This window comes from Macaca mulatta, chromosome 19 (genome assembly GCF_049350105.2).
Source record: "Macaca mulatta isolate MMU2019108-1 chromosome 19, T2T-MMU8v2.0, whole genome shotgun sequence".
NCBI lineage: Eukaryota > Metazoa > Chordata > Mammalia > Primates > Cercopithecidae > Macaca > Macaca mulatta.
Window position 1 is genome coordinate 59,546,988 of NC_133424.1, and position 17,537 is coordinate 59,564,524.

The following is a 17,537-nucleotide window of genomic DNA, read 5'->3' on the forward strand; positions in this document are numbered from 1 at the left end:
CTGAGACTTGGTGGCTCATGACTATGATTATTACTGGTTAATTTCAATGACTCTCTTGTCTGTTGGCTCCTTGAGAACATGGTAGGAAAACGGGGGCTTTGAGAGTCTCCCTAAAGCCTCCTCTGGCAGGGCGCAGGCAGCTGATCCTGTTGGCGGCTTTCTCTTCCAGAAACCAGCCCTCCACCCTACTCTATGGGATCAGGGTCTCTCCTGAACCCAACACAGAAAGCCATCCCTGACTGCCAGTTTTCTCAGGGATATACAGCAGCCCCAACCCGGCTTCATGGCCCTGGACAGGGGTCCTCCCTAGCCATGGGCTCCTTCCCGACAGGAAACCCAACCTGGAACACCCCACCACCTCCGCTCCCCTGCACAGTGGCCCAGGGCCTGTGCCCCGGCCCCTGGGGCGGACACGTGCCTTCCTCATTCTCCCGGTCCTGCTTGCTGCTCTCAGCCAGCCTCCTCGCTCTCTCCTCCTCCTCCTGCTGCTTCTGCTGGATCCTCAGGTACAGGGCCCTCTGGGCTGAGGGCAGGAAGTCAGGGACACCGGCGCCTGGCTTCGGCCGGCCTGGGGGCCCTCCCTCAGAGAAGCTGTCGGGCTCCAGAGGGTGCTCAGGGAAGAGGTGCTCCCCAGGCTCCCCTGGCAGCTCTTCGTAGTGCCCGTAGTCCTCTGTGGCAGGGAAGAACCGAGGGTTCATGTCGGGAAGGGCCTCCAGGTGCCAACTCCAGCCCCACCCTGCCCCTCACTGCAAACCCACCCAGATGGTGATGGAGAAGGACGCACAGCCTGCCCCTGCCTGCCCTCCCCAGGTCTCAGGGGAACGGAGCCGCCCATGGGTAGCCCCGCCTATGTGAAGAATGAGGTTCAGAGAGGGTTGAGTGATGGGGCAAACGCTTATGAGGTGGAAACAGGATGGAACATCGGATGTACATTTGTAAGACGCAAGGAGAAGGCTTTGAAAAGACAGAAACAGTCCCTCTGGGACGCAGATTCTAGAGAGGCCAGGGATGGATCCTGCACTCTTTCCTGTACTTGTTTAATTATTTTGGATGGACAGGAGTTTCATGGTTTCTTTCTAACAATTAATAAGAAAACACTGTACATCTCATAGTGAACTCAACCATGTTCAACATTAAAAGCCAGGAAAAGAGAATGAAATGAGCCAAAGTGCTGCTCTGGCCAACAGAGGCTCCAGAGTGCCTTCCCTCCTGCTCCACAGCATTAGGGGGTCTCTCAGGAAGCACCGGGCCTCCACCTCCTGCGGTGTGGGCACTGGCACCAACCACCTCACCCCATGCACTCCCCCAGTGCCTGAGCCAAGAGCTGTGGGCAGCGGCACAGGCTGACGTGGGGACGCAGCAGGAGTAAAGGGGAGGGCAGGCTCGGCGACACCTCCTGCATGTTGTGTGTGTGCATGACATGTGAGCATGGGAGACAGCGAGTCACCGAGACGGGGGGATGTCTAGAGTCAGTGCTTCCCCACAGAACGCTATGCAGTGATGGAAATGTTCTAGATCTGCAGGGCAACATGTGGCCACCTAAATCTTCCTGGGGCAGCTGAGCATTTAAAACGTGGTGTCTAAAAAAGTGCACTTGTAACTTAGCTTACATTAATTTCAACTTCGTCAAGTGAACCTGATGGGCCAGCCTGCTCTGTGACACATCCCAGCGCAGAGCTGGGACCCACTCGACGAACCAGACAGCCAAGGGTCCCCCTTCATACAGTCTGTGCACACACCAGAAACCACAGACCACATAGGTTAGAGGGAGGATTTTATGAAACAGGATTACCCTAGAGACACCTACTGCTACCAATGTGACCGACTTCTGGTTTCCCGCCAGCAAAGCTTCTCCCATGCACCTTTGAGATGCTTTTGTTAAAGGGAACCCCAGCACCTCATTGTGGCAGCCTGTTTTTCTCATCTTTCTAAAGCACCCACTCTCACTCGAGTACCTGCTCTCCTGGCTCCATGCACCACCTAAAGTCAAAGCCCATGTCTACATTTTGATCTCTAGCCTGGGCCTCTCCCTGATGCCCCTGAAACTACCCCTCAAAATTTCCACATGGCCATCAGAGGGGCAGGCACCCTGGAGTGACTATGCCCCACGTCCAGCGCCCTATCCTCAATGCCGCTCCTACCTGCCTTGCAAAACACACACAGGACTCACACTGCCCTACGGCGCCGCATCCAAACCTCGAAGCCCTGCCTTGCACTCCAGTGGCTGCCCTGCTGCCTCTGCCCAGGGACAGCCCCCAGCAGCTGCCACAGCAGCATCCCCAGCTCAACACAGCGTCGCCCCCGCCCAGAGGTCCCATCGTTCCTCACGTTGCAAGTGCTGCTTCACTTCTCAGAGAGACTTTTGTGACCATCCCCATTGAGGCACTGAGCCTTCTGGCCCACCACCACGGTACCCTACCTTTTCTTCTAACAATGGCCAGTGCTGAAAGGAGCCAACTCCTCTATCTACACGCTTGCCACCTGCTTCATTCCACCAAGATGCAACTGGGCAAGGACAGTGGGGGCCTACTGTGCCTGGCCCTCCTCCTCCAGAGGGCTGCACATCGCATCTCCTACAGCTGCAGCAGCGTCATCTAAACCCCTCTGCTCACTGGACACATGTTACCAATGCAAAAGGAAAAAAAGGCAGGAAAACGGCCGGTAAAGGGCACAGAACCCGCAGAGTCCTGGGGTAGACACTGGTTGCTCCAAGCCGAGAACTGCCTGGAAAGAGAGAGTTTTGGCCAGGCCACTAACTGAGCCCTGATGAGCCCATCAGCCTCTCAGCCTCACACCCTTGCACACTCGTCCCTCTAACTTCCCATGCTTCCGATTCCAGGCACAGCTTGCAAAATTAAAAAGAAATAACCTATAATGATAATAAACAGAATATTCCTTTCTTCCTCAACAGAATAATAAATCCTATGTTACTGAAAACATTCAACCATTAAATGGGACAGAGATGGAGTCATGCTTTCGAAGAGACTCAGACGAAGGAAGAAAAATCACATCTCCCTGACTACTCCACTGTGTAAAGCCCGCAACCCCAGGCAGTCACACCTGGAGCCCCCATACCTGCATCCCCCAGGAGTCCGGACTCCATCTCCATGCCCTCCTGCTGCTGGTAGAAGTTTTCATAGAAGTTCTGGGCTGGCGGGATAGGGGGCATCATTCCAGAATGTGGGGAGTCTCCAGGGCCGTAGGGCATCATTGGAGGGCCACCAGGGCCCATGGGTGGGCCAGGATTCATGCCAGGGCCCATCTGCATGTCGGGGTGCATGTCCGGGTGCATGTCGGGGTGCATGTCTGGGTGCATGTCAGGGTGCATGTCAGGATGCATTGGACCGCCCATTGGCCCTGGGGGTCCCATGTTGGGCCCAGGGCCCATTGGCCCTGGGGGTCCACCAGGTCCAGGGAACCTAGAAGAAGGAAAAGGCACCTGTGAGGGAAGCTGCAGACCAGGACTCCCACAGCTGGGGAGAGAGGCAGGACCCTGCCCCAGCCAGGCTTACCCTGACAAGAGGAACCTGGCTGGGCCCAGGATAGTGTTCCCTGCCTACCACGGGGGCCCAGGGCACTCACCTCACACCCAGCTTCTCAGCCAGCTGTCCCGTGGGCCGTACCACAATCTCAAACAAGGAGGGGATCTTCTTGTTGTACATGTCCTGCTGCTGCAGCTGCTGTGGGGACAGCGGCTCATGCACTGGCATGGGCATCTGAGGGGGCCCGGGCGGCGGGGGAGGGGGCGGGGGCGGGGGTGGGGGGCCACCCTGCATGGGCCTGCCATTGGGAGAGGTTGGAGCCTGTGGGCCAGGGGGCCGAGGAGGAGTGGGCAGGAGGCCCACACCAGGGGGCGGTTTAGGCAGGGGGTTGATGCCCTGCTTCTTCAGTTCCTCCACCTCCTTCTCATCCTCGGCACCTGCTTCTGCATCATCAGCCAACATCTGCGGGTGAGAAAGAACAAAAGAAGGTGTGGACAGGGTCAGGATGGAAACGGACCTCTCCAGGTCTCAGAGCTGAAGTTTATGAGGAGAAGTTCCACAATACAAGGACCTTGAGGTCTAAAGACATAAAGCTAATGACCACAATGGCTCCGTAACAAAAATCATCAGCCACCTCTCTGCTCCACTCTCCGGGACCAGCTGGTGGGGGGCAGGGGGGCGCCTGTTCTTGCTCTATGGCAAAATACAAGAGAAAGTGTACTGTTCAACCATTAAAAGTGAACGATTCGGCCGGGCGCAGGGGCTCACATCTGTCATCCCAGCACTCTGGGAGGACGAGGTGGGTGGATCACTTGAGGCCAGGAGTTCAAGACCAGTCTGGCCAACATGGAAAAACCCCGTCTCTACTAAAAATACAAAAATTAGCTAGGTGTGGTAGTGCATGCCTATAGTCTCAGCCACTCGGGGGACTGAGGCAGGAGAATCACTCGAACCTGGGAGGCAGAGGCTGCAATGAGCCAAGACTGCGTAATTGCACTCCAGCATGGACAACAGATGAGACTCTGTCTCAAAAATAAATACACAAGGCCAGGTGTGGTGGCTCATGCCTGTAATCCCAGCACTTTGGGAGGCCAGGGTGGGCAGATCACCTAAGGTCAGGAGTTCAAGGTCAGCCTGGCCAACATGGTGAAACCCAGTCTCTACTAAAAATACAAAAAAATTAGCTGGACATGGTGGTACTAAAAATATAAAAAAATTAGCCAGACATGGTGGTGGCCACCTGTAATTCCAGCTACTTGGGAGGCTGAGGCAGAAGAATCGCTTGAACCCGGGACGCAGAGGTTCCAGTGAGCCGAGATACCACCACTGCATTCCAGCCTGAGCGGGAGAGCCAGACTCCATTTCAAAATACAAAAATAAAAACAAACTGAATGATTCAGTGGCATTTGGCACGTTAACAATGCTATGCAACCACCACCTCTATCTAGTTCTAGGACATTTTCATCACCCCCAAAAGAGACCCTGTACACACTAAGCAATCACTCCCCATCCTCTGCCCCCAGCCCCCGGCAGCCACTCTGCTTCCTGTCTCTGCAGACCTGCCCCTGCTGGACAGCTCCTGCGAACAGACTCATGTGCTGAGTGTGAGGGGTCCTTTCACTTAGCAAAGTGCATCTACACTGCTACATCTATCAGTAGTATGTCACTCAGTTTTTTATGGCTGAATCATATTCCACTGTCCTGTTTGGATGTTAAGGGCCTCTGATCTCACCTGTAATAAGACCCAAACTCCTGAACATAACCCTCAGGGTCTAAGAGCAGGGGTGGGTGTGAGGCTATCTGGGGAGGACTGGGAAGCTTCCTGGCAGCTTCATTTCCTCCCACGATCCCAACTCCTCCAGCCCAACCACCCAGCCTCACTTCAGTGCAATGAGCAGTCAAGCTCTCCCCTACAGGGCCAGGACCAAGCTGCCCCCAGGCTTTTATTTTTCCCCATTATTCCCATGTGGCTCAACGTCACCCAACTGTTGAGGTCCCTCATTAGATGTCAATTCATAGTGTCTGTCCAGTCTCCTATACTCACTACTGGGGTACCAGGAGTTCTCTGCCAACACTGCCTATGCCTTGTTAGATTATTCAGTCATTCCCGTGTTGATCCTGGCTCACCTCCCTGTCAACTCCATGAGGGCAGGACTGTTTCTTCCCTGCTTTATCCCCAGGGCCCCCACAAGACCTGATACAGGGCAGATGCCCAATGAGTGAATGAGAAATGTCAAAATCTCAATTGGACTAGAATGTTTCATCAGTTAGAATTGCATGCAGAAAAGTGAACACAGGAGGCCTGGCTGCTCTCCTTGGAAGCCCTGCTCGCAAGGCTAGGCCTTGGCTGGTGTCTGGCAAGCTGGATTTTGGGAGGGCTCCCAGCATTCATTGTCTAGTAAGAGGGGCTCACTGCATCTAAACTGTTTCTACAACCAATGCAGTTTGTGCTGAATGCCTGCTTTGCCCCCCAGATCTGGAATTTTGGTCCATGCCAGGCAGAAGCTGCCTAGGTGAACGGCCCTAGTGAAAACCCTGGGCGTTGAGCAAGTCTTCTCACAAACAGAATGCCCCTCGTGCTGTCACAACTGGAGGAGGGCAGCATGGCCCCTGCGAGTCCACGGGGAGAGGATGTGCCTGCTTCCTCCAGGTGCCCTCATGTACTCGTTCCCGGGGCTGAGTTTGCCTGTGTCGCTTCACTGCGGTAACATCTTGGCTGTGAGTTCCCCAGCAAGTTGCTCTGGGTCATCTTGGGGACCCCAGCACAGATCCCTTAGTGGGTCCTAACACGGGGTCAGGATGAACTAGTCCTGCCCCTCTGCCCAGGAACAGCAGGGATGACAGAAATAGGACCCCCTGGTGGGGGTTGTGCGTTCGCAGTTTTCCCTTCTCCTAGCCATTAGCAGTGGTACCTGAACCCTGGAACCCCAAGATCCAACAAGAATGTGGCTTCATGGAGGAGGGGTGGAAAACGACACGGTGGAACCCCTCTGTCCTTCTGAGCCCTGCTACTCCAGGTGTGGTCAGCGTGTGAACCAGCAGAGCAGGGGTACCTGTGCAGGCAGAATTCATATTCTGCCCTTGGAGTGTGGGCAGCGCCACCTGAGATGAGCCTTGCTGGGAGGGCCCAGAGCCTTGCGTCAGCTCCCAGTACTGCTGCTTTCAACACTGCTATGGGCTCACTTCCTCCTGGCCCAAGGGCCCTTCCTCAACTGTGTGTGCGGCCATGGGTTGCGCTGCATCTGCCACCCTGCATTTCCCTCCTCCTCTTCAGTCCTAACTGCCGCACATCCTGGGGCCACCACTGGCACCTCCTCACAGAGCCTCCTGAACGTCTGCCTCGTGAATAGAGCCCAGCTGGAGTCCTGGGCTCCCACACTTGTTCTTCACGGCCTGATCCCTGTGTGTGTGTGTGTGCGCGCACGCACACACATACGCACACACACTCACACTCCCCATGTGTCATCAGCATCTGCCCAAGGACCTAACCCTGCCTCCTCACCACCCCCACTGCCTGCCACAAACAAGGCACAGAGATTTATCGAGTGAACGACTAAGCAAGGAACACAAACCAATGCACTCTGCCATTCATTCCCTGGAATCCAGAGGCTGGGTCCAGCGCAGAGAAGAAAGGAGCTCAGGCCCTGCCTGACTGGTTGACTCCAACATGGAGTCAACTGCAGAGTCAACCCAAACTGCTCATCGGTCCTGCCAGCACAGACCCTGTGGCCCCTCTGTTCCTGGCCCCTCCACCAGCAAAGACACCAGCTGAGACAACTAGCACCCCACTAGGTGCCAAAGCCTCTCTAGCCAGGACAGACTCTCAGTGATCAGAGGAGTTTCCAAAAGTCAGTCACCTTCTGCAAGCAAGAAGTAACACTGTAGAGGTGCAGAGGCATGTGGGCTGAGCCCATCAGGCCATGTGAATAAGCACCAGGAAATGGAAACAACGCAAATGTCTTTCAACGGATGACTGGATAAACAAACGTAGATCATCCACTTGGTGGGGCACTACGCAGCAACAAATGGTAATGAACTGCTACTTGCAATAACGGGTGAATCTCAAAGGCTTCATGCCAAGTGCAAGAAGCCAGACTCAACAAATGCACGCATGTGCACTGTGTACACTCACACTCTTAAAGCTTGTTTACCCCACAATTCTATTTATATGATTTGCTTGAAAAAGCAAAACCAAAGACAGACCCTGACCCACGGTTGCCAGGCACTGGAGATGTGGGGTGGCATTTACTATAAAAGACACAGCGGAGTTTCTGGGGTGACAGAATGGGTTTCCTAGATCCATCTTGTGGGGTGGTGACATGACTCAGTGTGTTTGTCAAAATTCATAGAACTACGCCGGACGCGGTGGCTTACGCCTGTAATCCCAGCACTCTGGGAGACAGAGATGAGTGGATTTTTTTTTTTTTTTTTTTTTGAGACGGAGTCTCGCTCTGTCGCCCAGGCTGGAGTGCAGTGGCCGGATCTCAGCTCACTGCAAGCTCCGCCTCCCAGGTTTACGCCATTCTCCTGCCTCAGCCTCCCGAGTAGCTGGGACTACGGGCGCCCGCCACCTCGCCCGGCTAGTTTTTTGTATTTTTTAGTAGAGACGGGGTTTCACCGTGTTAGCCAAGATGGTCTCGATCTCCTGCGTGATCCGCCCGTCTCAGCCTCCCAAAGTGCTGGGATTACAGGCTTGAGCCACCGCGCCCGGCCGAGATAGGTGGATTACGAGGTCAGGAGTTCAAGACCAGCCTGACCAAGATGGTGAAACCCCATCTCTACTAAAAATACAAAAAAAAAAAAAAAAAAATCAGCTGGCCGGGCGCAGTGGTTCAAGCCTGTAATCTCAGCACTTTGGGAGGCCAAGCTGGGCGGATCATGAGGTCAGGAGTTCAAGACCAATCTGACCAACATGGTGAAACCCCGTCTCTACTAAAAATAGAAAAATGAGCCGGGAGTGTTGGTACACGCCTGTAATCCCAATTACTCAGGAGGCCGAGGCAGGAGAATCGCTTGAACCTGGGAGGCAGAGTTTGCAGTGAGCCAAGATTGCACCACTGCACTCCAGCTTAGGTAACAGAGTGAGACTCCATCTCAAAAAACAAACAATTAAATAAGTAAATAAATAAATAAATAAATAAATAAATAGCTGGGCATGGTGGCGGGCCTCTGTAATCCCAGCTATTCAAGAGGCAGAGAATTGCTTGAACCTGGGAGGCGGAGGCTGGAGTGAGCCAACATTGCACCACTGCACTCCAGCCTGGACGACAGAGCGAGATTCCGTCTTGGAAAAAAAAAAAACTCACAGAACTATGTATCAGGCGCAGTGGTTCATGCCTGTAATCCCAGCACTTTGGGAGGCCTAGGTGGGTGGATCACCTGAGGTCAGGAGTTTGAGACCATATGGCTAACATGGTGAAACCCCGTCTCTACTAAAAATACAAAAATTAGCTGGGAGTGGAGGCAGGCACCTGTAATCTCAGCTACTCAGGAGGTTGAGACAGGAGAATCACTTGAACCCAGGAGGCGGAGGCTGCAGCGAGCCGAGATCACACCATTGCACTCCAGCCTGGGCAACAAGAGTGAAACTCCATCTCAAAAGAAAAAAAAAAAAATTGGTACCAAAGATGACATACAAAAACATATAATGCTAAGAGCTGGTTAAAGCACTCAGATAAATTTAGAAGGTATGGATTTTCAGCTAGGCATGGTGGTTCACATCTATAATCCCAGCACTGTGGGAGGCCAAGGCGGGGGGATCACCTGAGGTCGGGGGTTCAAGACCAGCCTGACAAACATGGAGAAACCCCATCCCTACTAAAAACACAAAAAATGAGCCAGGAGCAGTGGCACATGCCTGTAATCCCAGCTACTCGGGAGGCTGAGGCAGGAGAATAGCTTGAACCTGGGAGGCAGAGGTTGTGGTGAGCCAAGATCGCGCCACTCCTCCAGCCCGGGCAACAAGAACAAAACTCCATCTCAAAAAAAAAAAAAAAAAAAAAAGGGAGGGGGGAGGGATTACATTGGGAGTTATACCTGATGTAAATGACGAGTTGATGGGTGCAGCACACCAACATGGCACAAGTATACATATGTAACAAACCTGCACGTTATGCACATGTACCCTACAACTTAAAGTATAATAATAATAAATAAATTAAAAAAAAAAAAAAAAAAAAAGAAGGTATGGATTTTCAGGAAGGGGTCTGTGTGCATACTCCCAAGCAGAAACCTACAACCCTCTAAGCTTTGCAAACATCAAGTTTTGCTCTCAGAAAACATGGCTCTCTACAGAATTTACTTTTAACAGATTCAAGTACCATTATATTTTCTCTCTGCTGGCTTCATAGGTGCCTTCCATGAAACCAAGGGAGATCAAATATAATCCCAATGCCATTTAAAAAATATTTTTTTCCAGCCATTGAAACTACACACAAAAAGCTCCCATAAAGTATCTCTATTTTTTCCATTATTTATTATTATTTCCTAAAAGTATGTTTGGAGCTAAATGAGACACAGTGTTAAATAATTTCGTGAGGTGGGTGGATTATTTGAGGTCAGGAGTTTGAAACCATCCTGGCCAACATGGTGAAACCCCATCTCTACTAAAAATACAAAAATTAGCCAGGTGTCGTGGGGCACATCTGTAATCCCAGCACTTTGGGAGGCCAAGGCAGGTGGATCACTTGTCAAGGCAGGTGGATCAGGAGTTCAAGACCAGCCTGGCCAACATGGCAAAACCCTGTCTCTACTAAAAATACAAAATTCAGCTGGGCATGGTGGCAGGCGCCTGTAATCCCAGCTACTCAGGAGGCTAAGACAAGAAATCACTTGAACCTGGGAGGCAGAGGTTGCAGTGAGCCGAGATGGTGCCACTGCACTTCAGCCTGGGCAAAAGAGTGAAACTCCGTCTCAAAAATAAACAAACAAAAATTAGCCGGGCGAGGTGGCGGGTGCCTGTAATCCCAGCTACTGCGGAAGCTGAGGCAGGAGAATCGCTTGAACCCGGGAGGCAGAGGTTGCGGTGAGCCAAGATCGCGCCACTGCAATCTACCCTGGGCAACAGAGCGAGACGCCATTTCATTTCTTCTTTTTTTTTTTTCTGAGACGGAGTCTCGCTCTTGTTGCCCAGGCTGGTGTGCAATGGCGCAATCTTGGCTCACCGTAACCTCCGCCTCCCAGGTTCAAGTGATTATCTTGCCTCAGCCTCTCTAGTAGCTGGGATTACAGGCATGAACCACTTTGCCTGGCTAATTTTGTATTTTTAGTAGAGACAAGGTTTCTCCATGTTGGTCAGGCTGGTCTTGAATTCCCAACCTCAGGTGATCCGCCTGTCTCGGCCTCCCGGCGGGGGCAGGGTTACAGGAGTGAGCCACAGCACCTGGCCGAGACTCCAGTTCAAAAAAAAAAATTAATTTCATCTGTTTCTTTTTACTTTTACTTTTACTGGAAAATTTTAAATGAACGAAGTGGTTCTGTGGTGCTCCTATGGGTAGCACTGGCCTAGAGCACAAACTTGGAGCCTCCAGCAGGGGGCAGTCCTCAGTCAGAGAAGGGTAAGTCCTCCCAAGGAGACATGAGGCCTCCCTGAATGGCCAGTTTCCCGTCATCAAACAGCTCAGACTCCAGGAATGTACAGATTACAAAACCCTGGGGCAGGCTGGGCGCCGTGGCCCACACTTGCAATGCCATCGCTTTGGGAAGCCAAAGCGGGCATATCACAAGGTCAGTAGTTCGAGACCAGCCTGGCCAACATGGTGAAACGCTGTCTCTACTGAAAATAGCTTGGTGCAGTGGCGTGCGCCTGTAGTCCCAGCTACTCGGGAGGCAGAGCTTGCAGTGAGCTGAGATTGCGCCACTGCACTCCAGCCTGGGCGACAGAGACTCCGTCTCAAAACAAAACAAAAAAACCCTAGGGCAGCAGGCTCCCCAGAGGGACTGACCTTTTCCTACAGGTGCCCTGCCAATGAGGAATGGATGTTCTCCTACGTCTGCTTGCATGGGGCTTCCCCTGCACCCCTCACATGGGTACCCCTGCCACCAGTTAACAAGACAGTCACTGACACACGGACTCTGGAAGCTGGCAGATGTGCTGATGCCTTGATCCTTTCCATTCTCAAAAAAATACCTAATCTCCTAGAACCTCCTGTGAACTAGAGGGCAGGAAAACTTCACTTGAAAGGATACCTGTTCCCGTAGCCACTCACTCCCCAGATGAAACTCAGGACTGATATTTGGGCATTTAACCCTAACCCAAAGTCCTCAGCCTAGCTCCTCAGAGAGGACAACTGATGCCAGGATGAGTTTCAAATGTCACCTGGCTAAGTGGAGAAGCCATGACACCTCCCCCAAGGGAGTCTTCCCCTTTAGAGACCCCCAAATTCCCTCTACTTTCTCTAATGCATAATGGGGACCCTGAGAGTTGCAAGAAAACGTTTAACTTTTCCACCAAAATACAATCTTTGTCTCTTCTCTGTATATCTTTGGTTTTTTGTGGGTTTTGAGGTGGAGTCTTGCTCTGGAGTGCAGTGGCTCACTGCAGCCTCAATCTCCTGGATTCAACAGATCTTCCTGCCTCAGCCTCTCGAGTAGCTGGGACCACAGGCATGTGCCACAACACCTGGCTAATTTTTTTTATTTTTTTTTTGGAGACACAGTCTCACTCTGTTGCACAGGCTGGATGGAATGCAGGGGTGTGATCTCGGCTCACTGCAACCTCTGCCTCCTGAGTACCTAGGACTACAAGCATGTGCCACTACACCTGGCTAATTTCTATATTTTTAGTAGTGATGGGGTTTGCCATGTTGGCCAGGTTGGTCTTGAGAACCTGGCCTCAGGTGATCTGCCCGCCTCAGCCTCCCAAAGTGCTGGGATAACAAGCATGAGCCACCACACCCAGTTAAGTTTTTCATCCTTTTTTTTTTTTTTTTTTTTTTTAGAGACGGGGTTTTGCCATGTTGCCCTTAGCTCAAGTGATCTATCTGCCTGCTTTGGCCCCCCAAAGTGCTGGGATTACAGGCACGAGCCACTGCACCCAGCCCAACCAATTTTTTTTTTCTTTTTTTAAGTAGAAACAACATCTCACTACATGCCTAGGCTGGTCTCAAACTCCTGAGCTCAAGTAATCCTCCCACCTCAGCCTCCCAAAGTGCTGGGGTTACAGGTAATTCGTGTATCCCTGTGTATCGTGGGCTGTCTCTAATTGACACCTAGAGATTAGGATTCATGCTTGGAGGCACATCAGGCAGTATTCCCTTCATTTGGCCATGCCCCCAGGAAACAGCAAAAGCCTGTCCTGGCTTAAGACAAGATACTTGTGACCACCTCAACTCCCTGCAGAAGAGGACACAGTGCCCATGTCCTCCTTAGAATGGCCCAACTCCAAATCAACCCAACTGGGCACTGCAGAGGCTGGACAGGCAGGCTATAGCACTGAGACAATGGACTGCACATGTCCCAGTTCCTGTGAGCCGTGCACCCCGTTAGCCCCTGGACATTACCTTATCCAAAAGCTCCCTCGTCTCTTCCGTCAGAGGGTCGTGGGAAAACATGCAGTCGTCACCATTGATGCAGTTCCCAGTGGTGTGGTACAGCTTACACGGGAAATCACGTTCATGGCAAATTAAGGTAAATGCTTCATCTCAGAGAACACACCCCCACCCAGACCCAAGGCAGAATCCAACTCCCTTTGCTTTGGAGATGAGAAATCTGAGCCCAGAGAGGTGAGGCGACGTGCTCAGGGCTGCTCCGTGGGTTGGCAGGAGATCCATGGAGAGACCCCGGCACTCCAGACTGCAGGGCACTTCCCGCCCCACCACACTGGCTGGGGGCTGCTTCCTCAGATGATCAACCAGACTAGGGAAGTTAAACGACTCGTCCAAGGTATAAAACGACCTGGAAGAATCTCAGCCAATGGTATGGGCCAGTCTTGAGAGCCTATATAAACAGAACATACACCATGTGCATCTCAAAGTTTACTCCCTGGAAGGATGGGAAAGGCAGACCCCTCTGAGTGTGGACTGAGGGTTAAATGAGACAGAGATTCACAGAAAGCTCTTGGCACAGAAAGAGAAAGCACAGTGAAGGAAGGTCAGCTGTTACTAATGTCAAGGAGCAGAGAAGTTCTGCACCCTCATTCAGACAAGATGCTGGCACTAAAGGATATCATGCATATAGGGGCAGTTCTCGGCTCTGGCGCAAAATCCAGTGATGTAAAACTTGCACAATTCTCGCTTCTTTGGGAGTTCGATGTCATGGCTAAAATTACAGTGGTCTCCCTAGAAGAGAAGCAATGAAAACGTAAGGTAATTGTGTGGGAAGCTCTTGCTTACTTCTCTCTGCAAAGGGAAGAAATACTCTGTCACTGCTGGTGCATGGAGGGGCCAATGACAGAAACGAATCCCCCTTAGGAAAGGATGACAGGTCTAGGAAGGGCAGATCCCAAAGACTGTTGCCCAACCTTTCTTATTTGGAGACAGGGTCACACTCTGTTGCCCAGGCTGGAATTCAGTGGCACAATCATGGCTCACTGCAGCCTCGACATGTGGGCTCAGGTGATTCTCTCACAGCCAGGACTACAGGCCCACACCACCAAGCTCGGCTAATTTTTTTGTATTTTTTTGTAGAGACAGGGTCTCACTATGTTGCCCAGGCTAGTCTCACACTCCTGGGTTCAAGTGATCCTCCCACTTTGGCCTCCCAAAGTGCTGGGATATATAGCCATCAGCCACCAAGCCTGGGTACTTCCTGAATTTAAAGAAAAGCTGGCCAGGCGCAGTGGCTCACGCCTGTAATCCCAGCACTTTGGGAGGCCGAGGCGGGCGGATCACGAGGTCAGGAGATCGAGACCATCCTGGATAACACGGTGAGACCCCATCTCTACTAAAAATACAAAAAATTAGTCCAAAAAATTTAACAAAAAATTAGCCCAAAAAATTAGTCCAAAAAAAAAAATTAGTCCAAACAAAAAATTAGTCCAAAAAAAAAAAAATACAAAAAATTAGCTGGGGTTGGTGGTGGGCGCCTGTAGTCCCAGCTACTCGAGAGGCTGAGGCAGGAGAATGGCATGAACCCAAGAGGCAGAGCTTGCAGTGAGCCGAGATTGTGCCACTGCACTCCAGTCTGGGTGACAGAGTGAAACTCCTTCCGTCTCAAAAACAAAAAAACAGAAGTAAAGCCTTTTGTCCGTTTTCCGTTTTTTTTCCTCCCAGCCCTTGGATGTGATGCCAGGAGGCACAGCAGGCATCGCCTCAGGTATTGTGTAACCATGAGGACAAAAGCCATGTTTTTTGTTTTTTGTTTTTTTTTGTGAGACGGAGTCTCGCTCTGTCGCCCATGCTGGAGTGCAGTGGTACGATCTTGGCTCACTGCAAGCTCCACCTCCCGGGTTCACGCCATTCTCCTGCCTCAGCTCTCCGAGTAGCTGGGACTATAGGCGCCCGCCACTATGCCTGGCTAATTTTTTGGATTTTTAGTAGAGACGGTGTTTCACCGTGTTAGCCTGGATGGTCTCAATCTCCTGACCTCGTGATCTGCCTGCCTTGGCCTCCCAAAGTGCTGGGATTACAGGCGTGAGCCACCACACCCGGCCAAAAACGCCACATGTTTAAAGATGGCAGAATAGTAAGCAGGAATGAGCATAGGTCCCCCAGGGTGACCCCGACCACTGCGCTGCCAGGTATTGCTTACCCAGCTCCAGACTCCTGGTTCTGAGAGACAAATGTCTATGTGTTGAAGCCAATGGAGTTTAGTTTTCCTTTATTTCCAGTTGAACACAATCTCAACAACACAGTATCTAGGTGAAATCCAGAATTGTGTTCTCCATTCCGCATCATTTAGTCCTCAGGAATCACTCACCATAACTGAACTGAAGACAGAAGCTGATCTGTCCCCCTAACTCTTAGGAATGCCTATTTGTCTCATCTTTTTATTTTTTATTTTTACTTTTTTTTTTTTTGAGACGGAGTCTCGCGCTGTGTCACCCAGGCTGGAGTGCAGTGGCGCGATCTCGGCTCACTGCAAGCTCCGCCTCCCAGGTTCACGCCATTCTCCTGCCTCAGCCTCCGAGTAGCTGGGACTACAGGCGCCCGCCACCACGCCCGGCTAGTTTTTTGTATTTTTAGTGGAGACGGGGTTTCACCATGTTAGCCAGGATGGTCTTGATCTCCTGACCTCGTGATCCACCCGCCTCGGCCTCCCAAAGTGCTGGGATTACAGGCTTGAGCCACCGCGCCCGGCCTATTTTTACTTTTTGAGACAGAGTCTAGCTCTATCACTCAGGCTGGAATGAATGCAGTGGCACGATCTCGGCTCACTGCAACCTCCACCACCCGGGTTCAAGCGATTCTCCTGCCTCAGCCTCCCAAGTAGCTGGGAATAGCCTGTAATAGGCGCCCACCACAAAGCCCAGCTAATTTTTGTATTTTTAGTAGAGTAGGGGTTTCACTGTGTTGGCCAGGATGGTCTCAAATTCATGACCTCGTGATCCACCTGCCTTGGCCTCCCAAAGTGCTGGGATTACAGGCGTGAGCCACCATGCCCGGCGAATTTTTGCATTTTTAGTAGAGATGGGGTTTCACCACGTTGGTCAGGCTGGTCTCAAACTGCTGACCTCAGGTGATCCACATGCCTTGGCTTCCCAAAGGGCAGGGATTACAGGTGTGAGTCACCACACCTGCCCTTTTTTTTTTTTTTTGATACAGGGTCTCACTCTGCCACCCAGGCTAGAGTGCAGCAGTGCAACCCCAGGTTATTGCAGCCTTGATCTCCCAGGCTCAAGTGATCCTCCCACCTCAGCCTCCTTAGAGGCTGGGACTATAGGCAGACGCCATCGCAATGGGTTTTAATTTTTTTTTTTTTTTTTTTTTTTTGCTTACGAGATGGGGTCTATGTTGCCCAGAGTGTATCATTTGTTTTTGCTTATATGTATTTCAAGTTTCTTAACAGAATATAAGCTGTAACTAAGAAATACTGGCAAGGCGCAGTAGCTCACACTTGTAATCCCAGCACTTTGGGAGGCTAGAATCAGGAGTTTGGGACCAGCCTGGCCAACATGGCGAAACCCCATCTCTACTAAAAATATGAAAATTAACCAGGTGTGGTGGCGTGCGCCTATAGTCCCAGCTACTCGGGAGGCTGAGGCATGAGAATCGCTTGATCCCAGGAGGCAGAGGTTGCAGTGAGCCGAGATTGTGCCACTGCACTCCAGCCTGGTTGACAGTGAGACTTGGTCTCAAAGGAAAAACAAACTATTTTATACATAACATTATTTGTTTAAAGCATCTGTTTTTTCCCAAGACAGATGCAGGGGTGCAGTATGCCCTGAGCACACATCTGCTAGTGTCTGTTGCTGCCTGGGATACTGGGGTAAGAAGTTGCCGGCTGAACTAACGCTGGGTTATTACACTTGTTTCCTTCGGTGGAAAGAACTCTGTGGTCATTGGTCCATCTTCCGACATTGACCTTTGCTATGAAGTCCACGGTTAACCTCATCCTCCCCTCCTCTTCTATCTGGATGCTTTAATCATTCCCCATGCAACCCTGAAGCTCAGTAACTTCACCAGGATATGGTGCTTCTCTGCATTCACATCAACCTTCATAATTACAATTCAGGCTTTATGGACCGGTTGAAAATTTTGGCCAAAAAATTCCCCTAAAACCCAAAATCCTCATCTTGTTGTGGGTCCTCCTCCCTCTGAAAGTCAACCTGAGTCTTTCAGGCCCCCCAGGCAGCTCTCAGTACCGGCAAGTGTCCACAAGGACAAAGACCACACAGTCACTCCCACCCAGCGTGACCACAGCTCCAGAACATTCTGGAAGCCGTGTGTCCTCTGGGGGCTGCTGGCCTCCTAGAGGTGCCTGGGAGTTTTCAGCGCTCCTTACCCATGTGCAGCGCCCTTCCACGAAGTACTTGCAGATGACTTTGCCTTTCTTGTCCGACTGCTGGTGGGGCTTGTCGTGGTCACGACTCCGGTAGCTTCCACCACCACCGTCCTGCAATAGACAGGGTGTGGATGTAAAGGGGGATGAAAGGGAAGGGTGGAGATGGGATTGGGG

General features: G+C 51.6%; 1 protein-coding gene across 7 annotated transcripts in view; it reads right to left on the reverse strand.

Annotated features, from left to right (window-relative positions):
- ZC3H4 (zinc finger CCCH-type containing 4) overlaps positions 1-17,537 on the reverse strand; it is a 53,225-nt gene that overhangs the window by 4,500 nt on the left and 31,188 nt on the right. For 5 of the 7 annotated variants that reach the window (XM_028839341.2, XM_077980467.1, XM_028839340.2 and 2 more), the window contains 6 exons: positions 17,364-17,474; positions 13,648-13,759; positions 12,983-13,092; positions 3,583-3,944; positions 3,076-3,419; positions 419-670 (listed from right to left, as the gene is read on the reverse strand). In XM_028839341.2, coding sequence (XP_028695174.2) covers positions 419-670; positions 3,076-3,419; positions 3,583-3,944; positions 12,983-13,092; positions 13,648-13,759; positions 17,364-17,474 — 1,291 coding nt within the window. The remainder of the gene's footprint in view (positions 1-418; positions 671-3,075; positions 3,420-3,582; positions 3,945-12,982; positions 13,093-13,647; positions 13,760-17,363; positions 17,475-17,537) is intronic. The other 2 variants (XM_077980466.1, XM_077980468.1) reach the window with 1 other exon arrangement.